This window comes from Oratosquilla oratoria, chromosome 3, assembly GCF_046742065.1.
Source record: "Oratosquilla oratoria isolate Oo_2021 chromosome 3, ASM4674206v1, whole genome shotgun sequence".
Classification (NCBI taxonomy): Eukaryota; Metazoa; Arthropoda; class Malacostraca; order Stomatopoda; family Squillidae; genus Oratosquilla; species Oratosquilla oratoria.
Genome location: NC_134779.1, coordinates 55529509 through 55554455, shown reverse-complemented (window position 1 = coordinate 55554455; position 24947 = coordinate 55529509). Strand labels below are relative to the sequence as shown.

General features: G+C 39.1%; 1 protein-coding gene across 13 annotated transcripts in view; it reads right to left on the bottom strand.

Annotated features, from left to right (window-relative positions):
- Tdg (Thymine DNA glycosylase) overlaps window positions 1-24947 on the bottom strand; it is a 322054-nt gene that overhangs the window by 9308 nt on the left and 287799 nt on the right. For 8 of the 13 annotated variants that reach the window (XM_076181098.1, XM_076181123.1, XM_076181132.1 and 5 more), the window contains 5 exons: window positions 23817-23879; window positions 22113-22341; window positions 21554-21644; window positions 10995-11144; window positions 4647-4789 (listed from right to left, as the gene is read on the bottom strand). In XM_076181098.1, the coding sequence (XP_076037213.1) occupies window positions 4647-4789; window positions 10995-11144; window positions 21554-21644; window positions 22113-22341; window positions 23817-23879 (676 nt within the window). The remainder of the gene's footprint in view (window positions 1-4646; window positions 4790-10994; window positions 11145-21553; window positions 21645-22112; window positions 22342-23816; window positions 23880-24947) is intronic. The other 5 variants (XM_076181105.1, XM_076181126.1, XM_076181111.1 and 2 more) reach the window with 3 other exon arrangements.

Below are 24947 nucleotides of genomic sequence, written 5' to 3'. Positions count from 1 at the left end.
TTTAAATCTTTTTTTATTTATTTTTCTATTCTGTCATTTGTATCAAACATCTTAACCCTACAGTGCCAATTTTAAAGTTTCATGTGGAATCACTACATGTACTGGCCCCTTGCAAGGTTTGTCTGATGCCTTACATACACACATATACTAATGGCTTTTTCCCCCTTACAAAGGAGGTAGCCAAAAACAAAGGCATAAAATCCACTCCCACCCATTCCATCTCCATGTACTCCACTCCCATTCACCCCACGCCCTCCCTCTTATCTTGGCCTTATCTTGCATCATAGCATCATCCATACACAACCATTTTCCATTCACCTCTATCTTCTGTCTTCTCCCTTCCTTCCTCAACAGACATTCCCCTTACATTGACCATAAACACACCTGCACCCAAGCATGTCCTTGGTAAAAGGAGGCTACGTCTTGGTGGCAGATGAGATCTATTCCCTTTTTCAATCATATTTCTTGTTAAAGGTCATTCAAAGGTTGTACTTCTTTGTTTTCAATTTTTTGTTCAACAAGTTTGTAAATTGCCTATATTGTCTTCCAACTCTTCTCTAGTTGTATCATGTTTCTTTTGCTGGTTTTGAAATCCATTTATTAAATATATACCTCTAGGTGTAATTCTTTATGAGATTTTTGGACAGGCCTTGGTGAGGGTTTTATTCATTCAATTAATTATTCATTCATTTATATTATTTATCTCTTTGTTTGTGTAAGTATTTTGGTGTTATCCTTGACCATAGTTATAATTCATTTCCTCCCCTTGATCATTAATGTACATGAGGAAGATGTCTGGTGCCAAAACATATCCTTGTGGAACTCCACATGTAACTCTGACAGGTGTTTCATATATGCCCTCTCACTATTAAGTCTTCCATCTGTTTCAGCATGGTACCTTAGAATCCTCATTTTTCAGGAGTCTGGTGTATCAAATGCATTTTTTAAAGCTGACTGTAAACATTCCACCCACACATTTCTTTCCTATAGGGATATCTGAGCTCCACTTACTGTGCTCACTTTCTGTATGGCAAAGTAAGATACTCTTGACACCTAGTGTTCATTCCAATCTCATACATTTTGGGCATCTTAATTACGTTGTACATTAATTTTATGTTTAAGCATTCACCATCTCTGCTGGTAGTGCATTCCATTTTTCAACTGTCCTGTTTAACCCATTCAACTCCGATGACAAGATGTCTTGTCATTTGGTCAAATAAAACAAAAAATCATAAAACACCAAAATGTTTGATCAAACACCAGAAAAATATGACGTCAGTCCTCGCTTCGCTCGCAGCGAAGCGAGGATTGACGTCATATTTTTCTGGTGTTTGATCAAACATTTTGGTGTTTTATGATTTTTTGTTTTATTTGACCAAATGACAAGACATCTTGTCATCGGAGTTGAATGGGTTAAGAAACATTTTTTTTTTTCATACATACACATATACACCAAAAGGCTCTTTCCCCTTATAAGGAAGATGGTCAACCAAGGTATACACCCACACCTCACCCATCCCACATGTATGTATGCTCCAAATATTTCTCTAATTTTGTTTCCTCTGATTTCAGGTACCAACTGCTACACATATAAAAAAAAGCCCTTCCCCACCCCAGTGTAGATATACACCCACTCTACACCCATCCAACACCCATTTGTTGTCCTTTTATCTTAGCTCCCATAAAACAGTATTTCTATCTATTCACCAAAGGTTTCTTCTTCCTTATAAGGCAGGTAGCTAACTAAGGCATGCACCCACGCCCACCCATCCATAAAGAGTAATCTACACACGTACATTCAATTGTGAACTTATGACACTATAACTCTTGCTGATCATCTTTTGTTGTGATCATATTACTGCATCCATCTATCTTTATATTTTTACCCATCTCTCTTGCTAATGTTAAAAACATCTTCACTTTAGCTCCTATTTTTTTCTTAAGCCTGCCAGTCAATCTATGCAAATACAATCATATTTGTACTCTCTGCAATCTATATAATTAATTTTCTTTCATAGTTTAAGTCATACTCCCACATCTAAAGATTGATAATCAAAATTAATTGCTTCTTTTGGCCATTCCTTGATCCCCACATCAATGTTAGTTTATTAAATCACTAGTAAAACAATAAAACTAACAAGAGATTAAACCTTGGGAAGTTAATGGTCATGCAAAGAAAAACAATAAGAATCTCAGCTTGGTCTACTGCCCTGCATTTGTGTGCTGTATTGCCAAGATGTACTAATCATTTTCGTTTTTCTTTGATATTTTTAACCTGGTGTCATTTCTCAATTCAATAAAATGATCTGGCATTAACCAAAAACAAAATCTGTGAAGAGCATTGCTGGTGGAAGAAATTAACTACATCTGCTTCCCTCCTGCCTATGGGTTCTAACCTTAGCTGAATACAATTGTCTGGCATCTTTGGGTCAAACATGTTATATAAAACTTTTATATTATATCAGTCTATTTTATTGTAACTTACCTTAAAATGGATTTATGATGTCACTATACTTAAAGTACATGAATGCATCATTTATCAACTCTTTGTTTCACAATACAGTGCTGATAATATTTGCCTATAAAATGTGTGACTACAAGTGATAGCAACTACATTTATTACTGAGCAAGAACTGTATTGTTAAAAATCAGCAACAGCAACTGAAATCTATTTCATATCTGAAATGCTTAACCCCCCTGGTTTGAGTAATAAATACTGTGACAATGCAAGTACATTTCAGGGCATTAAGTGCTAGTTTGAATTTTTGCAAAAAATGAATAATTCATATCTAATGGTGGATTTGCATTTATGGTCTGTTGCCATTGTAGAGGGAGAGATAATAATGGAAGAGATGCCAGTAAGAGGAAGTTGGGCAGAATATTTTAAGGAGTTGCTAAATGTGAAGGAGGATAGGGAGGGTAAGGTACTTGCAGTGGGAAGGACAAAGAAAATGACAAAGATGAATGAGGAAAATGGAGAAAATCGGAAAGATGAAGTGAAAGCAGATTAAAATGGTGAGAGCAGGTAAGGCACTTGGGTTAGATGGGTGTCATGCGGAGTGTCTAAAAAGGAAGGTACAGTGATGGCAGAGTGGCTGGTGAGGTTATTCAATTTTTGTCTAAAAGAGGATAGAGTGCTGGAGGACTGGAGGAGTGCCTGTATAGTTCTGCTTTACAAGGGAAAAGGAGACATGTGTGAGTGTAGTAATTTCAGAGGGATCAATTTATTAAGTGTAGTTGGGAAGGCTTATGAGGGGGTTTTGATTGAGAGGATTAGGAGAGGAAAGGTGGGAACTGGTGAGGAACAGTGTGGGTTTAGAACAGGTAGGTGTTGCATAGATCAGATTTTTGTGGTAAGGCAGAAATATGAGAAAGGAGGGATTAAGGAAGTTAGTGATGGAGATTGGGAAGGTGTGCAAAAGAAGGAAGTTGAAGATAAATGTGGGTAAATGTAAGGGGAGAGGATGGCAGCAAATTGGAAGTGAGTATTAAGGGAGAGAGAATGGAGGAAGTGGATAGCTTTAGATACTTGGGTGTGAATGTGGTGGGAAAGGGAGGAGTGGAGGTGGAGGTAGAATGTAGATTGAGAGAAGCAAGTAAATGCCTTGGGGGATTGAAAAGTGTAATGAGAAATAGACATTTGGGAATGGATCCTAAGAGAAGATTTTATGAAGGGGTGATTGTGCCAACAACACTGTATGGGATAGAAATATGGAACATAAGAGGAAGAGTTTAAATGTGTTTGAGATGAAATGACTGAGAAGTATGGTAGAGGTTACTAGGCTGGACAGAATAAGGAATGAGGAGGTGAGGAGGAGAACCAGGTGGAAAGGGAGTTGGGAGATAGGGTTGATGAAAGAGTATTGGGATGGTTTGGACACATGGAAAGAATGAGTGAAGAAAGATTAGTAAAAGAGGTGTGGAAGGCAGAGGTGGAGGGAGTGAACATGAGGGGGCGACCAAGGATGAGATGGATGGAGTAAAGGGGGCATTGAGAAAGAGGGGGGTGTCTGTTGAGGAAGGTAGGGAGAAGATAGAAAATAGGGGTGAATGGAAAATAGTTGTGTATGGATGATACTGTGACACATGGAAGGAAGAGGGTGGGGGATGGGGGGAGGTTGAAGGAGTATATGTGAATGATATTTTAATGCAGTCTGAAGGGATTTCTCCCTGTCTTCTCCTTTTCTGCATGAGGGGACAGAGAGGAAGGGGGTCACCGATTAAGTGAAGCGGCCTTGCTCTGGATGTGCTGTGTCTTGCTTTGCTTCTGACCCAGGGCATTGGGCAAGATGCAGAGATGACCCGTCATCCAGAAGGAGCCAAGAAAAGATAAGGGAGGGAGGGGTGGTGAATGGAAGTGGAGTATGTGGGAATGAAATGGGTAGGAGTGGATTTATCCCTTTGACTTTGGCTACTTTCCTTATAAAGGGAAAAAAAGCCATTGGTATATGTATGTATGTATGCCATTAATAATTAGAAAAATATCCATTTTCAGCAAAAATCATAGCTTCAATTTTTTTATAATAAATGTATTATAATAAAACTGATCCTACCCCACTGCATACAAATGAAATATCTTTAATGTTTTACTTCAAATGTGTGCAGTGTGGTATTTTCAACAACTGGTTATAACCATATAGCCTTACCGTGTGAGTCCCCTCTATTTTTTCTGGTTGTCTACCAAAAGTAAAATCTTTCTTGCCGGAGAAGATCTCGTAGATACCCTTGCCATTGAAAACTGCTATTCGAGGCTGATACCGCTGCAGTTTGGACAACAATATTTGGCCTCCTGTAATACATATGCAAAAAAAATGTATTACTATACAGATAAATAAACAGTGGACAATAACTAGAGACAGCTGTAGTTTCATGCAGTTAATGGTGTTTCTGAAATTGAAAATATTTGCCAAAAGAATCTTGGAATCAAAATGTATGGCAGGAGTATTTATTTATAATGAATGTGTTTCAGTCTAGTGTCAACAATAGCTATTAATTGACTGAATGAAATATGACATAACTTGGGGAATAACAGTGGTGTTCTCATTTATGAATAGTTCACTATAGAAACAAATGATGAAAAAAAATCTGAAGAAAATTAAATTTATATTGGCCAAATTTTGAACAAAAAACCCTGAACAGATTGTACTTGGTATTCAGTTTGTATTTATACCCACTTCTTAGATGTTTTTCTTTGGAGATTGGGTGAGGCTTGGACCAGATTCATATACACAATCTGGATTATTTTCATATATGGAGACTACACTGTATAATCTTTTAACAGTATGTATATTTTCAGTATGTTCTTGTACTGAAAATATACTGTTAAAAACTTATACAGTGCAGTCTCTGTATATGAAAATAATCTGGATCGTTTATATGAATCTGGTCCAAGCCTCACCCAAGCCCCATAGAAAAACATCTAAGAAGTGGAAAAGATATAAATTGAATATCATATACAGTCTGCTCAGGGTTTCTTGTCCAAAATTCAGCCAATGTGAATTTAATTTTTCTAAGATTTTTTTTCATTATTAAATTTGTATAGTGAACAACTGGCTGGGGCATTGAGCAAGAGGGGGGTGTCTGTTGAGCATGGAAGGGAGAAGGCAGGAGATAGGGGAGAGGAGATTGTCTGTGTATAGATGATACTGTGAGACAAGGGAGTGGGTGGGTGATGGGGAGGGTTAGGGAGTGGTTATGTGTGAATGATATTTTGATACAGCATGGAGGGATTTCTCCCCATCTGCTGTTTTTTTTGTGAATGTGCTGTCTTGCTACATTGCCTTTGACCCAGGGCAGTGGGCTGGATACAGGGATGACCTGTCATCCATGAGGAGCTAGGATGAGAGGGGGAAAGGATGGTGGATGGGAGTGGAATGGGTAGGGATGCAATGGGTGGGGGTGGGTATATGCCTTCTGACTTTGGCTACCTCTTTTGTAAGGGGGAAAAAAAGCCCTTGGTATATAGATAGATATTTCCTTGTATAGACATACATATACCAAGGGCTTTTTCCCACTTACAAGGGAGGTAGCAAAAGTCAAAGACATAAATCCACTCTCACCCATTTCATCCCCACATACTCCACTCCCATTTACCACCCCTCCCTCCCTCTTTTCTTGGCTCCTCCTGGATGATGGGTCATTTCTGCATCTCACCCACTGCCCTGGGTCAGAAGCAATGCAGTAAGACATAGCACATCCACAGCAAGGCCGCTTCATTTAATTGGTGATCCCTCTCTCTGTCCACTCATGTAGAAAATGAGAAGACTGGGAGAAATCCCTTCGGGCTGCATCAAAATATCATTTACACATAATCCTTCATCCCCCCATCCCCCACCCACTCCCTTCCATGCATCACAGCATCATCCATACATAACCATTCTCCACTCACCCCTATTTTCTGCCTTCTCCCTTCCTTCTTCCCCTTGTAAAAGGAAAAAGCCCTTGGTATAATGACAGATAGAATGTTTTCAACAAGAGTTAATCAATTGAAATTTTGCTTTGACTGGAGGAGATGTCAGTATCTGTCATATTCTGAGAATGTGAAAATCGAGATATGATAGGAGTATGTATCATCCTTTCTATGACACATTTGTTTTACAGGTTTATAAATGATAAATTGGGACGGAAGTAATCGCCAAGTTAATAGTGGATGGTGAGGTCTTTGAGGAGACCTCAGCTCAAGCAGAAATAATGAATGAAAGTTTCCAATTTGTCTTCACAAAAGAGAGTAATTTTTTTGGAGGAAAGCAAAGGAAGCAAAAATTCTGGTTTGGAAGATACAAATGTAGAAGTGAGGGAAGTGCTCCATCCTTTGGGATGATTGGACGTGACAGAAGCTTCAAGACCTGACAGGATTTCAAACCGGATACTTAAAGAATGTAGGGAACAGCTAGTGGTCAAGATTCACAGTCTTACTAAAAATTGTTGAAAAAAGGTAGTGCTGCTTGACTGGAAAAGGGATGGTGGTACCAATTCACAAAGGTGAAAACAGGGAAAACCCACTGAATTATAGGCCAGTATCACTGACAAGTACAATAGTAAAATTATGTGAAAGGATTGTGAGAGACTGATAGATCAAATATCTTGAAGAGATGAACATTCTGACAGACAGTCAGTTTGGGTTCAGATGTAGAAGGTCATGTGTGTTGAACTTTTCAAACTTCTATTTGAGAGTGATTGATGTGCTGCGAGAGAGAGAGGGGTGGGAATGTTATGTGCAACTCAACCTAGAGAATCTATACCAGGGGCTTCTTCCCCCCTATAAAGGAGGTAGCCAAGTCAAAGGCACGCACCCACTCCCATCCACCACCCTTTTTACCCTCTTATCTTAGCTCCTCATGGATGAAAGGTCATCCAAGAGAAGGCTTTTGATGAAGTACCTCACAGTTGACTTATGTGGGAGTTGGAACACATTGTAGGACTGAGAGACAAACTACCCAAATGGATGAAAATTTTTTGAAGGGAAGATACATGAGGACAGGAGTAAAGGATAAGATGACAAGCTGGAGAGCAGTGACAAGTGGAGTTCCACAAGGTTCAGTGCTTGCATCAATAATGTTTGTTGTCTATCTCAATGACATGACGGAAGATACAAGCTATGCCGGCATGTTTACAGATGATGCAAAAATTATGAGAAGAGTGAAAAACAAGAAGTAATGTAGACTAGTGCAAAAAGATCTAAACGCCATTTTTGTATGGAGTCAAGAATGGGAAATGACTTTCATTACCAAAAAAATGCAAAATACTAGAAATGGGGAATAGTGGCAAAAGACCATCCTTAAACTATTCCTTGAGATAAGAACTTATTACAAAAACAAAAGAGAAGAAAGATTTGGGAGTACTGTATTGATAAAAGACAACCTGTCACTTGACTGATATATAAGCAGGATTGTAGGAGAAATGCAGTCTATTTCAGAAGATTAAAATGGCTTTTAACTATATGGATGAAGAGATGATAAAAAACTCATCAGAATCCTGATCTGTCCAAGACTGGAATATGCATTAGTGGTATCATCCTTACACAGTGAAAGATATAAGCAAGATCAATAGAATACAAAAGGCAGCAAACAAACTGGTCCTCAGCCTGGAAGATAAACCATATGAGGAGAGACTAAAACCACTGGGTCTGCCAACTTTGAGAGATTGAAGAGATTGCAGTACTCAGGTCAGTAAAGGGGATAGATTACACTAACAGAAGAGATCTCTTCATCAAGGATGGGAGGGCTTTATGAGGTCATGAGAACAAATTAAGAAAGGCCACATATCTAAAGGATGTGAAGAAATACAGTCTTCCATGTAGATGTGTAAATACTTGGAGTAGCTTGGAATGTGATCTAACCTAAGCTCAAACAATACATGAATTAGAATTTCAATATGGTCATTGGAAATGAAGGATATAAAAAAGTTGGAATTGTACGTAGATTTGAGGCTAAATAAGTTAAATTGGAGAGCAGCAGATGGGGACCCAACAAGTATTGCTCCTTTATTGTATATCACAATAAGGTAAATACAGTACCTCCACTGCAGGGCCTGACAGTTGAAGCTGGTTTATTCCTACTGTTTCATTACATAGTAATCCTCCCCTTTCATTCACTCAAGAATTTAGAGAGCAGAAAAGAAGAAATCCCTTCAACACACATCAGTTTCTCATCCACTCAAACTTGTCGTTTGCCCTTTCTCTTCCCTGTGGTCCCAATGGGAGATAAAAAGGTATGTGGACAACCTATGGACTGTGGGTGCAGGCGGTGGTGAGGAGCATAAGCATAGCTGCAGATAAACCCATCACATTTGCCATATGTGCTTGGACAATTGGGGCAGGTAACAGTCACTGCTGGGAATCAGAGACAAGTGCAGTGTTTGAACCCATTACCAGGAAGCAAGTACCTTTATTCTGAAGACCACTTCACTGACATGGAAAAATATGGCACACATTTGTTTTAAAAACCTCAGCCATATCTACTTGCACTGATGAGAACATTGCAGGAATACTAATAACTTAGTACCTTGAATATAGTTTAGAAAATGCTAGAGTACTTTGAAACTCAAACAAAAAAGATGGACACAAATAACCAAGAGGTCAAACAAACCACCATAAGATGGGCTACACGCCAACAGTGATTATCATATAACAAGCGGTAGGAGTCTCTGTTGATTATTGAAACAAGAGAAAGAAATAATAATAATCATGAGGTGCCAAGATAAGAGGGAGGGAAGAAAGAGGGTGGAGGGGAGTGGAATATATAGGAAATGGAATGGGTGGGAGTGGTTTCTATGCCTTTTTCTTTTTGGCTAGCCCCCGTGTAGGGGGGAAAAGCCTTTGGTATATGTATGTATGTACTGTTGAGTTTCACTGAATGGAAACCTGCAGCCTCACAGTAGCTGGCAGTGGTCCTCATCCCTTCCCATAGATGCCTCTGAGAAGAAACGCTGGACATCTGTATTGTATTAGTATGGGACAGTTTCTACATCATTAGCCTTTAGTGCTAATAGGAGAGGAACAGCCACGAGTTGTTAACTCTCCTTATCTGAATATGTGGAGGAAATAAAAATGAAACATCTTTGAGATGAACTCTGAATTACAGAATTTGACTGCTCCAGTAAAGAGTTTTAGTCTAATGAAAAGCTACAATTATTTTGTTCTAGCTGTCATGTTATTCAGTACAAGAAAAGTACGTAGGTTTAAGGGGTTTAAAAACAAAACTTTAGAGTTTACAGGGCATGGCTTCAATTACTGAAATATGAGAAAAACTCTTGAATACCCTGAACATCAAAGCTGGGTCAATTGAGCATCACTACTTGTGGCTGATTCAGGAGTGGAGGTAGTATGAACCAAGCCTGTCAAGCAAATTTGTAGTATGGGCATGCTATGTTAAATTTCCTGGCTCATAAAGGCCACCATAAAGAAGCACCATCCTACCCTCCTCTAATGGAGGGAGGGAGGGAGGGAGTGGTTGTTGTGAAATTTAACCAAATAAAAAAAATTACAGGTCTCCAGCAGGTGTAGTTATCTGCGTAGTTTACACAAATTAGCAAATAGCCTGGTCTTGGGGAATACAAGCTATCAAGACTGGTGCAGCAAAAATGGGTCATCAAGTATCAAGAAAGTGAGGAGCCTGCACCACCAGGAGATGTTTAGCTGTAGCTGAAGCCATCACTTTTCCCTATGTAGTTGGACTGTTGGGGCAGGTCACTGCTGGGAGTGCAGGATCTGAATCCGGAACTACTAGTCAGAAAATGTGAGACCAGCAAGCTTCTGATTATGCCACCAGTGCACTACAGGTGTCAGGAGGATTCACTTAATCGATCCACTGTCCCACATATCTCTTAAAGATTCATAGCCCAGAGAAATGTGGTCTCAACCACTGGATCACCCCATAAGTCACTTAGATAAGAGATTTTGTGGAGCTGTCTGTTGTGAATGAGAGGAGGTCAGTATAAGATAATGTGTCTTATCCCCTATGTGGACTATAGGAAATAAAACAAAAGCATGTCAACACATGAAGGGGGAAAAACAACATTGTCAAATGAATATTATCTTTTTCTAATCTGATACTATAAATGAATCCATAATTATATAATAAATGAACCAACAGATCAATATGAAAAAAAAAAAAAATTGGAAAAAGGTTGCACTGATTAAGCAAACCGATATATAACTAATATTCAATCAGCTGGTCTCTCTTGCAGGAGACCCATGGCTCCCGAGTAATTGGCAACAGCCATTGAACTGGCCCACGAGTCACTTGAGGAAGAGAGAGAGAGAGAGAGAGAGAGAGAGAGAGAGAGAGAGAGAGAGAGAGAGAGAGAGAGAGAGAGAGAGAGAGAGAATCTGAGTATACTAAATATCACTAAAATTAAAACATCATATAAAGATCACATTCTGTATGGTATCTAAACTACTGTCAATCCTGGAAAATGTGTGTGACAACATGTCCAATCCATTAAATCATAAGAGTGAAGGAGTTTCATTCACATGTGTCCCTTGTTGCACGTACCCTCCTTGATTTCCTTGCGTGTCAGGTCAGCTGATCCCCTCGTCGTTCGAGCTACCATATTCGTAAAGCCAATCCCGTGCTCCAGTAACTTGTAGTCATCCTCCGAAGTAAGGGGCTCTGGTATGATGCCCGAAAGAAATAAGCATTTCCCTGCAAACAAGGCAGAAATAATATTAATATAGACAGAAGAAAAGTGATCATCTACAGTAAGTGGTAATACAGAAATTACAAACAGGAGGACTGCTAACCCATCTGTGTCTGTGTATCTAGCGAGGACAAGGCGTAGGCATCAGCTTAACTCGTCAATGCCTAGTAGCCATTTTAGTGAATTTTGTTCTGACAATTTCCAGATGATTTTATTCAGCTTAGTAGAACCTGTGGGCCTTCAAGGTATAAAGAGAAAAATTATTTGATTTTCATTAATCCATTAATGACCAGTGATCACTTTAATAACCTTATTTTGGCTCCAACCAAACAATTTTATTCTGCCTTAAGGAATCTCTGAGCTTTTGAAGGTTGACCCCTTCCATATCCGATGCCACTTGCTCTTTCATTCTGTTTTCATTCAGCCATGTCTAGCTTTACATTGGTAAGGCAAGTGCAAAGAAATATGAGATATGAAACAGGTCAGAGAAAAAATCTATAAATTCATCTTTCTAAACAAAGCAGTTAAGAAATAGAGCTGGCAACAGGAGGTATGTGTGCTTAAGTATATAAGACTTCTTCAAGGAACTTTACAGAACTTCCATGTCTTGGGACAGGAAAACAACCAACTTTTTCACAAGTTTGGGAAACAAGATGGTCATCCAAAAAAATACAGACTACCTTTTGATCTGTAATCATACCCTGCTGTAGTCCGACTCAATAGCATGAAGAGATATTGGAGAAATAAGGGAAATAATCAGAAGGGGATTGAATTTCACATGAGGAGAAAATTGTACCACCTCAGAAAGTATATGAGTAGTTTTGAGACATTTGTATCAAAAAAGAATTAATATAAACCACAAGTGAAAGAAACTCAAATACTAATAAAATTTATCAATTACAAGTGTAGAAAGGCAAATAGGACAAACACACATCAAGCAGCTAACCATACAAGATATAGAATAGAGAGTATTACCCAAGAAGATGAAAATATAGAAAAAATAATAACATTGGAAAGGGGATTCTACAGAGAAAAATGAGAACCAAATGCATCATAGAGGTATAAAAAATGAAAATGAAATGTAATAGATTTACAATAACAAGTGAGGAAATAATGTAGAAATTACTAACTGATAATTTTCATTCTGTCTTCACACACATAGAAATAGCCTTTAGGTGAGGAACAGAACATATTAGGATATATATATATATATGTATTTACCTAGTTATATCTTACAGGAAGGGGAGCTATGCTCATGGTGTCCCGTCTTCATATCTTGTTTTATCTAGACTGTTTTTAAATTCGTGTATTGGTTTTGCACACACCACTTTCTCATCGAACTTGTTTCAAATGTCTATTACTCTGTGGGGAAAGCTGTTCTTTTTCAGGTCTCTTCTATAACTGTCTTTCTTGATTTTCTTTCTGTGTCCTCTTGTATTTCTACTATTCCATTTTATTAGATCCTCTCTATCAATAGTTTCTATGCCTTTCATGATTCTATCAATAGTTATCAAATCTCCTCTCTCTCTTCTTTGCTCTAATGTCTGTGGCTCAAGTTTTGCTAGTCTCTCTTCATATGATAGTTCTGACTAGTATTTTCTTCACCATTTCTTCATCCAGGTATGTAAATACCACTTTGCTTGTTCTTATCAAATCATAAGTTTCTCTAAAAATCTTGTTTATATGTTTCTTAGGGGTCATATTATTCATAATAATGACTCCCAGGTCCTTCTCATTTTCTACTTTTTTAATTTCTTCTCCCAATTTATATAATTCCACTATTCTTTTTTGTTTCTTCCAAATTCCATTATACTACACTTCTTAATATTGAATTCCATCTCCCACTTCCTACTCCATTTCCATGCATTATTGAGATCACTCTGTAGTGACTCACAATCTTCTTCAGTGTTCACTTTTTTCAACAATTTTGCATCATCCACAAAGAAGCTCATATAACTTTCAATTCCTTTATACATATCATTAATATATATAGCGAACATTATTGGGGCCAGAACTGTTCCTTGTGGAACTCCACTTATCACTTCATTCCAATTAGAGTGTTTGTCTCTTATCACCACTCTCATTTTTCCTTCATGCAAAAAGTCTTCCATCCACTTCAGCAGTTTGCCCTGTATTCCTCCTGCAGTTTCTAATTTTTTTTTTAGCAAATTCTTATGTGGCACCTTATCAAAAGCTTTTTTCAGGTCTAGAAATGCACACTCAGCCCATCAATCTCTTTCTTGTATTACATCTATTAGCCGCCTTGAATAGAAACACATTAAGTTTGTGATGCATGATCGTCCTTGTCTAAATCTAAATTGCCTTGGATTGAGTACATTGTTTTTTTCCAAATGCCTTACCCATCTACTTTTGATCATTCTTTCACAAATTTTAGCTATCGTACTTGTTAGAGAGAATGGTCTATAGTTAGAAGGGTCTTCCCTGTTTCCCCCTTTATATATTGGTATTATATTTGCTCTTTTCCAATCTTCTGGAACTTCTCCTTCTTTCAATGAACTGTTTATTAGACTATGTATTTTGTCTGTTAGTTCATTCCTGCACTCTCTTAAAATCCAGTTTGCCATTTCATCTGGTCCATGCGATTTTCTGACATTGAGATTACTCAAATGATTCATTATTTCATTCCTTGATACTTCTATCTCTCTCATATGGGGGACTTTCTCCTCCCACTTGATATCTCTGGGTTGTATGTTCTCCCTTGTAAACACCGATTTAAAATGCTTGTTCATAATTTCTGCCATTTCTATTTCCTCTGTGTATTCGACTCCTCCTTGTCGTAGTTTCTCTAATTCTTGTTTGTTTTTCAGTTTGTTGTTTACATATCTGTAAAATAATTTTGGTTGATCTTTACATTTTTCTATGACATCTTTTTCGTATTTTCTCTTTTCTTCTCTGCACACTTGTACATATTCATTTCTATAACTAGTATATATTTTCCATTTTTCAGGTATTTTGTCTTTTTTTCCATTTTATCCAAGCTTTATCTCTTTTGTCTTTTAACTCCCTACATCTTTTGTTGTACCAACACTTTATATATTCCTTTCCTTGCTTTTGTCTTTGAACATACTTTTCCACTCCTTCTTTATAATTTTTTGTCAAAACATTCCATTTCTCTTCTACTGTTGTTTCCTCCTTGTGTATTCTTTCCCAGTCTGCTTTTTGAAAGAATTCTCTTATTTTATAAAAAAAAAAAAAAAAAAAAATCATACATCAATCTTCCCTTTCTGTATTGTTCATTTTTTTCATGTATTTTTTCTCATTAAGTTCCAGTTCAACCAATATGTGGTCACTTTAACTTATTGGTCTCTTATATCCAATCTTGTCCACTATTTCTGATGTGATTATTAGGTCCAGTCTCGATGGTTCTTCCTCATTTCTATACCTAGTATTCTCTTGTATCCATTGCATCATTGTATGTTCTATAATCATATCAAGTAGTACATTTCCCCATAGGTCGTCTCCACCCTTCACTGTCATCTCTTCCCAGTAGATTTCTTTACAATTAAAGTCACCCATTATAACTATTCTTCCTCCATCTTCCATTATCTTATTTAGTGTTATCCTTGTGCCTTCTGACATATTTTTGTGTTCTTTCTCTTCCCACGAAGCCATTTTAGGAGGCACATAATTTACTACAAACTTCCTGCTCTTCCCATCCTTGTCCTCTACTTTCATCATAATCATCTCTACTCTATTCTTTCCATATGTGACATTCCTCACATCTATATCCTTCTTAGTCAGGAATATAACTCCACTACCTTGTTTTACCTCTCTGTTTCTAATCCAATAATTATATGCACCATGTCCTACATTGTTGGTTGGTAGTGGACCTTTCAATTTTGTCTCTATAATTCCCATTATGTCTGGTTCTTTTTCCTTCAGGTAATCATTCAATTCGTTCAAGCCTGTTATTAAGCCATCTATATTTGTGTAAGACACTTTTAATTTTCTGCTACTTCCATTGTGTTTCCTGTTTCCCTTCTGTTTTTCTCTGCTATGAACCATTTCCTCACTTCCATATTCACTACTCTCCAATAGAATTTCTCTTTTTCTGACTGATTTTTTCTCATTTTTTTCCTTAGCTTCTAGTGTTTTTGTTTTCTCCTCCTCTCTTTCCTCTTTTTATCCATACCTGTTTATATTGATCACTGTCTGCTAGTTTCCCTGTTTTTGCTAAGATAATCTCTGCTGTCTTTTGTAACCTGAATTTAACCTTAATTGGTCTGGTCTTATCTGTGTTGTATTTCTCTAGTCTATTTATTTCTTCTAGTTCTTTCCCTGTTTCTGGTTCATCTTCTTGAACTACTTCTAATATCCAATTTACTTTTTCCTTTTCCTCCTTTATTCTTGTAGTCCCATTTTGATTATACTTCTCTTCCATCTCTAATATAATTATACATTTCTTTTTATCCGCTAAGTCTCTTACCATATTCTCCTTCTCCCTCATCACTTTAATAATGGTGTCCTTAGTTTGTTCTTTCAACTACTGTTCCACTATACCTCTAAATTCAATTTTATTGTTCCCTTGTACTTTTTTCCATCCACATACCTCTTTTGCTATGGACTCTTTATTCTCTTTATTATTCCTATTTGATTTCTCATTCTCATCCTCTACTTCTCTTAACTGTCTTTTTCTTCTATTTCTTTAGTTAGGTTTTGATTCTCCTTCTTTAGTTCTTCCAGTATATCAACTCTTTCGGTAACTAGCATTAATTGGTTAAACCTAACCTCCAATGTTTCATTCATTTCTTTTAGTTTCTCCTCTAGATTTACTAGTCGGGAGAGGTTGCCATTTCCTCCCTCATTAAATCCATGGAAATAATCATCTTCACCTTCCATTGCGCTGCTCTTATCTATATTTCTAATTTTTACATTTTTACTAATCTCTTCGACTTCACTGTCGTCTGCCCCTCTTTTGTTGACATGCCGTCTGACTCCCTGGGCCCATTCGTCCCCTTCCTGATTTCCTTCCATTTTCCTCAGAAATCCCTCCCCTTCTCCTTTTTCTTCACCTTCCCACTACACCACGAGCTTTCCCCTTCCCTATTAATACAACACAGGTACTCCCTCGTCGTTGAGATCCACGAATATTGTAGATTTTTTCCGGAGTCCAAACTTCGTTGTCACTTCGCGCGCGCGTGTGTGTGTGCACACACACACACACATAAAAATTATTGTCCAGCCCCAGTCTGATAGGGAATCACCCATTTACTTTGTTGTGGTTATTGCCTGCTGGTTTTATATAAAATTTTGGAGGGGAAAAATTGGAGTGTGGATGGGGGATGGTCTTCGAAACGAAGGGAAGATATATATATATATATATATATATATATATATATATATATATATATATATATATATATATATATATATATATATATGCAAAGTAGACCACTTGGAAAAAGAAACCCGACCATCGTAAGATAATTGACAATGATATATATATATACATATATATATATATATATATATATATATATATATATATATATATATATATATATATATATATGTGTGTGTGTGTGTGTGTGTGTGTGTATTGATCATTCTAACCTCATTCATACAAGGTTACCGCCGAGCAGACTTATTTTCGCAAACCCTCGGTAATAATTACTGGGGAAGTAGGGCAGATTTGTGTGATATATCAGATAGTAAATAAATGGAAGGCTCAAATGAAAAAAAGATAATTATGTAATTATGCAAGAACGAGACGAAAGTATATTAGCCGCTTCTTCCTGACGCGAATGTGATTATGCTGACGAAGTCGTCTACGTTTTCCGGGCATTAAAACAAATAAATAAAATAGAAATAAAATAAATAAATAACTTCCTTGATGTGTATTTCAACTGTAATCGGTGACTGATAAACACGTTGCGAACACTATGTTGCATGCCTTACTCGACACGTGGATTTGTCGGGACGACAACCTGTTTTATCCATCAAGGGGGTTTTCCCACCTGATAAGCGAGGTAGCCAAGTCAAGGGACCTCACTCACTCCCACCCACTCGATTCCCTTAGTGCTCCGGTCGGAAATCCCCCCCCAAGGCCCTCTTATGCCTTGAATTCTTGTAGGATGATTTTTAAAGACAGCTGGATACCTAGTCCCATCGCTCAATCACACTTCGCCGCCTTTCACGACTCGCATGGGAAACACGGTGGGAGACTTCTTTCCTCCCCCCCCCCTACTGCCACAGGGGGCAGAGGCGAGAGGGAAAATATTTATTCATAGAAACCCCAGGGGCGTTACAACATGGCGGGGGAATGAAAGATGGCGTCGCCCAATGTGAACAAATACAAACTTCGAGGAGGAGCCCAAACGGTTATCACACTGAGCTAATTTTCCTCCGACATCCTACCTCCAACCTCCAAATGAATAACTAGAATATGACTTCGCTCACAGAAATCTAGATTTCTCTAAGAACATTTCAACATCAGGTCTAACATTCGTGTTGGTTTACTATATACGACGGAAAGATAATTTTATATTTGAAGATTTGAAAAATAAGATATTGTAATTGAAGTCGTTTCTACTCAAACGAACTACTCAAGATAATTATGAATTTATTGTTCAACAAAAGCGAAGATTTGATTTTCTCCATTGATATTCGTTATCACTATTATTATTATAATTATTTATATAATTTTTGCTCGCAAGTTTCATCCATTATTTAATTTTGTTTTACAACTAGTTTTTCTTTTAATTCGTTAACAAGTGAAAATCGAGAACGCCCGAAAACTGCAAACGACGGAATTAGAATGTCAATGAAGAAAACGGAGTATGTACACACGCCCGCAAATACTTTTTTTCACGCAAACACATTTTCTAAATCAAATCATAATTCCGAGTTATCTCCAGGTTATTTTCTATCGAGATTAACGTAACTTAACGAAGATTATTACATCTATTTATTTTCCGAACCACACAACTGCTATAAATGTCCAGACAAGTTAACTTACTTGGAAAAACTATTCAACAACGGTAGTCACCATCGGTAGAGGCAAAACGGCATCTACCTTTTAAATGAAAATTTAAAATATGATTTAATTTTCACCCTTACATATGTATCAAATAAATCTATAAAACTGGTGATATTTCAGATATACGAGTTGAACGGCCAAAGACCAATTGCCGTAATTGATGGGGAGACGGTGCATGTAATGGGAATAATTATTTTTCCCTCATTTAAATACACACACACACACACACACACACACACACACACACACACACACACACACACACACACACACACACACCTCTTTAGTCTGCCAAAACAGCACAGGGGCCAAATTAAGACTTCTTATGGCCAATGTCCTTTTTTCTTCCACTCTCCGAGTAACGGCATCAAACTCAAAACTACAAACGTTTTCCAAATCTTGTTAGTAACTTTGTTTATTTTCAATGTTGCGGCTGCAAGCAACGGTGCGCGCTTTCGATCGTGATGTAGGAAGAAGACGAGGAGGAGGAGGTGGATGGGAGGAGGAGAGATGGAGGAGGAGGAAGAGGTGTAAGAGGAGGAGGAGGAGGAGGAGGAGGAGGAGGAGGAGGAGGAGGAGGAGGAGGAGGAGGAGGAGGAGGAGGAGGAGGACGTCCTTGGCGTCTTCTTGCGGGGGTCCATGTGGTCACTGAAATCTCGTACATTTTTTTAATCCTTAATCTGGAATTTTTTTATTATCTATGTATCTTTTTGTTTGCTCATTCTTTTTTATCTATTTATTATCATTTTTTCTTTGGCCCTGTACAGGAACAACAGGAATTAAAAACGAAGTTAGATCTGGACCACTGAACCGCTCTCTCTCTCTTAGTATGGTAAGAGATAGAGAGAGAGAGAGAGAGAGAGAGAGAGAGAGAGAGAGAGAGAGAGAGAGAGAGAGAGAGAGAGAGAGAGAGAGAGAGAGAGAGAGAGAGAGAGAGTGATTGACAGGAATAGTCAGTCGCGTGCAGGGGAGGTGGGGGGGGGCGAATGGGTGGTGACCCTCGGCATCCAATCAGATCATTTGCGAGAAAAAGAACTTAATAAATTTGGTTGATTTATAATTTAAGTCGAATAAAGTGTTTAATTTAATATTTCATCTGTGTTTACATATTCAAAATATCTCACTTTCTCGTAATAGTTCTGCACGCCAATGATATTGTTTATATGTGACTTGTGTTGTTGTGGGTAAGGGCATCCTTGGCGCCGCAGAGTCGCAGGTGGCATCGGAGTTCTGGTTGGCGCCGCGGCGCGCGGTAAACAAACTATCGTGGCGGTCTCAGCGGCGACGGCGCGCCGACGGGGGCTGCTGTCCGGGCCTCCAGCTGTTGGACACCGCCTCTTATCTGCCCCAATGGTTCTTTCCTCTTCTTCAGATACGCACCTACTCTATATGTAAGAGGAGTTACATAATAATCTTACCGGTTAACGTACAGACAAAAGGTCTTTAATCATCTCGCGTTCTGTAAAATTCCCTCAAATGAAAAGTTTCGATTGTTTTTCTAAATGGCTATCTGGCTATATACTGAGACAATTTTCAATTTGTTGGAAATAGAAAGATATCTTGTTCAGAAATCGTTAGGACCAGTTAAGAAAAAAAAAGAAAAAGAAAAACGGAATAGATGAAAACGGGACGAGGCGCTCTACTGATTCTGCTTTGTTTCAACATTTCTTATTCCGGCGTCAGGCAATTCTATTCAGTTACTGAGTGATCCGACGGACATGACGAGGAGCACCGGACGTCAATAAACCCGACGCAGGTCGTGCTTGAAGCATAAATCGACCAATTCCTTCTCCAGAACTCCGGAAAACCGGTGGTCCGGATGGAGGCGTACGCGTTCTGGTCTGTGCCAAATGGTGGCACCAGATGTCCGGGGAGAGGGGAGGGGGAGGGTGGGTGGGGGGGTGATCTCGACCAGACAGACTTTAAAGTCGATCATTACATCGGTTAAACGCGACGAACCGAGGCCAGGGAAGGAGAGACAGAGAGAGAGATAGAGAGAGAGAGGGAGGGAGAGAGAGAGAGAGAGGGAGGGAAGGAGAGAGGGAGTGATCACTTCGAATCCCTACCGGTGACAGCCGGACACGACCGCACCTCCAGAGGGAGTGGGGGACCTTCAACAGGAAGACCGGAAAGTAGTCTTGCCGGAAGACGTGACGACCGCCGCCGCCGCCGCCGCCGAGTGCGCGATGGAGCGTCGTTCGTCGGGTTCAAGCTTCTTTTTTATTCTTTTTCATTTTTAGGATATAAGTTCTTAGAGTGTGTGTGTTTGTCTTTTTTGTTTTTCTTTTTGCTTTTTTCTTTCTCACTCAGAACGTAGGTATCCCTTGCCCTTGATCTGGCCGCCATTCGCATTTTATGATCGAGATGACGACAATCAGCGCTATCTGTGGAGTGCTCGCCGCAAAAAGCCGAACACTGCGCACAAATACTTACTTTCATTTATCATTACTATTACCAACATTGTTGCTATAATTACTACTATCATTACTTATTACTTTCATTTATCAATACTATTCCCAGTATTATTGTTATCATTACTACTATTATTTAACTATACCTATGCATATATTTATGTATTTTATTTGTTATTTACATTATTATAGTTTTTATTTATTCATTTATTATTATTATGATTTTTTTTTCTTTTTCGCATCCGACCTAGACATGGACCACAAGGTCTCCTGTCGGCATGCTCAGCCTTTGTAATCCTTTGTAATCGCATTATTATTATTATTATCATTATTATAATTATTACTATTTGTTTATCTAGTTCTCTTTCTTGGCTTCCTACCTTGGTTAAATATCGAACGCCCTTGCTGGGGACGTGCCAAACCCAGCGAGGAGCGGACGAAGACGCTGAGCGAACGACCAACAATGTCGGTAAATAATAACTCCAAGAATACCTGTGAATCCTAGCGGTCAGATCGCCTGCGTGTACGATACACTATATTCACTCCGAATTGCGTCACTGGCGGATATTCTGAAGTGATCGGACTTCTTAGGATTTATGGAACGATGTTTGCGTCGTTGTGAACGCAAACAGTACCCGACGAGCATAGTTTTTATCCTGTATGCTACAACTAGGTAAATACATACTCTATATACACACCATATACGAGCAGTTACATTCAAAACTTCTGAATCAATGAATTAAATTTAAATGATGTGAAGGAACAAGAAATAGATTAATGAATAAATAAATAAAATTGAGAGATCAGAAAATAAACAAACAAAAAATAAATAAAGATCATGTATATGAGTAAATATATAGATTAAATGAATAATCATATCATCACATGCGCTGGGTTTTTGGGTTAGTTAATCGTGTTAATAGGTCTACATACATGTATACATATACATATATAACATACATGTATAGATATACACACACATATATATATAAATAATACTTACAGAAATGATTGCCTGGCCCCGCATAGTGGTGTCCCTTGTAAGCAGCAAACAGACCTGGATTGATTCCAATCTGGAATGGGAATTTCGAGATCTTCATGTTACCATGATTAAACTGTTCAACCGGGCACGGGCCCAATGGATACAGAGGACGCCTACAGTGCAAGCCGTGGAGAGTAGCGGCCATGGATGCCTTCTTAGTGTTAACATTGATTTGAAAAGTATTCGTCACGTGAATGAAATCAAAGAAAAAAATATACAAATATGTTCCAAAAGCTCATACTGTGGTTCCCTTCTATCTTCTGGGATTTTTGTGGTAGCATAGAAGACATCTAAGACTAAAAGTATTATTTATGTTTCACACAAAAACATATGTATTTTTGTTTTTACTCGAATTGCGCTACAATCGAAATATATTGGCATGAAGTAGCGTCACTTGTTACAGAGGCGAGTGGCGCCATCGGACAAAAGAAAGAAAAAAAATGTGAGAAAAAATGTTGACATGAGCCTGATTCTTTTTTTTTTCACCGGTCACACCGCATACCAAGAGTTCAAGACTCACAATGACAATGTCGAGGTTTGGTCCGAGGTGGTCAGGCAGAGTCTTCTTGATGACGTCCTCCTCAGGGATCCCGTCGAAGCGGTCGAGTTTCTTCCGAGGCTTGATCGGCTGCGGCAGGGGTTTGCCGTCCGGGCCGATGGGGGGCGGTTGCTGCTGCTGCTGCGCTCTCCATTTCCTCTTCTTGGCCTCATGGGCCGCCTGGGCAGCTGCGATGGCCATAGGATCACCGCTGAAAGCACCAAAACAAGCGTCAACAGGGCACGCGCACAAAGAACACTCGGTATATGCGAAGGTTGTTGTTGTTATTATTGATGTTGTTGTTGTTGTGGTGGTAAGGCGACTCTTAAGTTCACAAGGTGTGGTCCAAGGACTCCCTCGAGGGCCAAATAGCCTAATGATTACAAAGACTGAAAGCCATGGGGGGTTAGTGGATGCCTAGCGATTACATGTAGTGTTGAAGAAGTGGCCCCCAGGAGGCACCTAACGACCTCTGAGAGACTTCGAGCATGGATAGCAGGTTCCTGGTCTTCGACGCTCAGGCTACGCCTATCCCCTCCCCCCCCACCATACCCAACCTCACTCTCGAGTCTTTGTCCTTCTGAGGTGGTCCTTGAGCTTCCTCGGTTCCCTTCTCCCTCTAAAGGTTCAAATCCAAGTTACCTTGATACCCTCTCCCGAATCTTCTTTCGCATTTACTCTGTACAGACAACCTATAACAGAAATCAATTGTCTTCTTTATAAGATAGAATTATTATACAGATTACTACTCCTTCGCTGTTGGCTGTTTCCCACATTTCCTTATGTGTCCATGGATGCCTCAACAAAACCCACTGTGGTGTTTCCTTACTACAGTGCCCCCCCAACCTCACCTTTTCAACCTAGTGCGACCCCAGTCCTGCACCTCTATCCACGACCGCGACCCCAACTCAGTTAATAATGTTTTAGAATATATTACTAGTTAGTAAATTATATTCTATCAAATTTCTGATTTGGGCTTTAGTGAGCATGGCGAGCCCCCAGAAAAAAAAAAAAAAAAAAATTGGCGACGCCATTTCGGGTCATGACCCTGAGGGGGGGGGGGTTGTTGCTCAAGGGGAACAGGGCAACAGCCTGATAGAAGACCTGCTCTAGCACTTCTTCGGCCACGCCTTCGTCAGTGTCTCCGAAGAAGGCGCAGCCGAGACGTTGAGGGAAGAGAAACTCTTGGTCCATTCCGAGCTGCCTTACCACCACCACCAACAACACCACAGAATTCAAGACAAGGATAGAAGCGCTGGTAAACTACAGTTCATAACAACAACAACAACAACATTCAAGACTATTGGAGAGGTCGGGAGCGACCCGAACCTTCTCGCTATAGTAGGGGGGTACCCGCGACTGGACGGAGGAGGAGCCCGGTAGGAACCGGGACCGAAGAGGCCTTCCGGTACGACCGGTGCGAGACGAGGCTCACCCCTTGCGTACCGGGTGGCACTTCACCCTTCCGTCAGTCTATTCTATTACAATGTGTCTCACCCCGTCGCGGTCTCCCCGCCACCCAACGAAAAGAATATTTTACATCAAAACGGCACAATTCTTGAGTATATATGTGAGACAGTGTATACGACCATACACGCACACACTCACACGCACACTCACACACACACACACACAAAGGATAAGAACATACGCCAGGAGGCGCTTAGATGCGGTCGGAGCCCTCACCTTTGTTTTATGTCATCGGACGGCAAAGGCAAGTGGCCGTCACTGGTAGCCATATATGCACTCCTACAAACAGAAATACACACGCGTCTGTATATATACAGTATATACACACACATATACATATACATATATGCGTATACATGTGTATATGTATGTATATACATATACATATATATACATATCATATGTATGTATACATACATATACATATATACATATATGCATAATGTGTATATGTACATATATACATATATACTTCACACACACACACGCACACATATATACACATTTACATGTATATATGTCCGTGTGTATGTATGCATGTATAAAAGGAAATAAAGGCAGAAATGCAGGAAAAGGGTAATTGTGCCTCTGGGCTTTGCTTCGATGGTTTGGGAATTTCAAGAAAATGAAAAAAGAGAGACACGGCAGCAAAATGAACCATTTCATTATGATCATTATTATTATTATTGTTGTTGTTGCTGTTGTTGTTGTTGCTGTTGTTGTTGTTGCTACTGTTATCATTATTATTATTATTACTGTTATCATTACTATTACTATTATTATTACTATTATAATTATGATTATCAATCATTATAATTTAAATTATTAATATTATTGCTACTATCATAAACATATTTGTTATTGTTCTTATTCTTATTATTATCATTATTAGTATCATTATCAACATTATTATAATTGTGGCCTCCATGTCTCCACTGCAGTCCGCCGACAGCATCCTGAAAGCCGGAGGCAGCCAGAGACCAAACCCAAAAATCTGAAGGCTGACATCCCGGTCCTGACTCGGGGACCGAGTACCAGTCCACAGGGTGGAGGTTCTGCCTCCAAGAGGCGGGAGGTCGACTCTATCTTTTGGACAGAAATGACACCACGAGGAGGCGCCTCCAGTGGTGCCACGTTGACTTCACAGCTCGGAGAGTTTTGTTATATGTGAGGAGTAGAGGATGGGGAGTTGGGGGGAGTTTTAATGCAGCAGTAATGGACTGTCTGAGGAGGGGGAGTGGACTGGAGAGAATTGACAAGGTTAGAAACGAGGAAATTGGAAGGCGGAGATGAGGAAGGGGGAAAGGGTGGGCATGGGGAAAGAAAACGGTGATTGGGGGGAGTTTG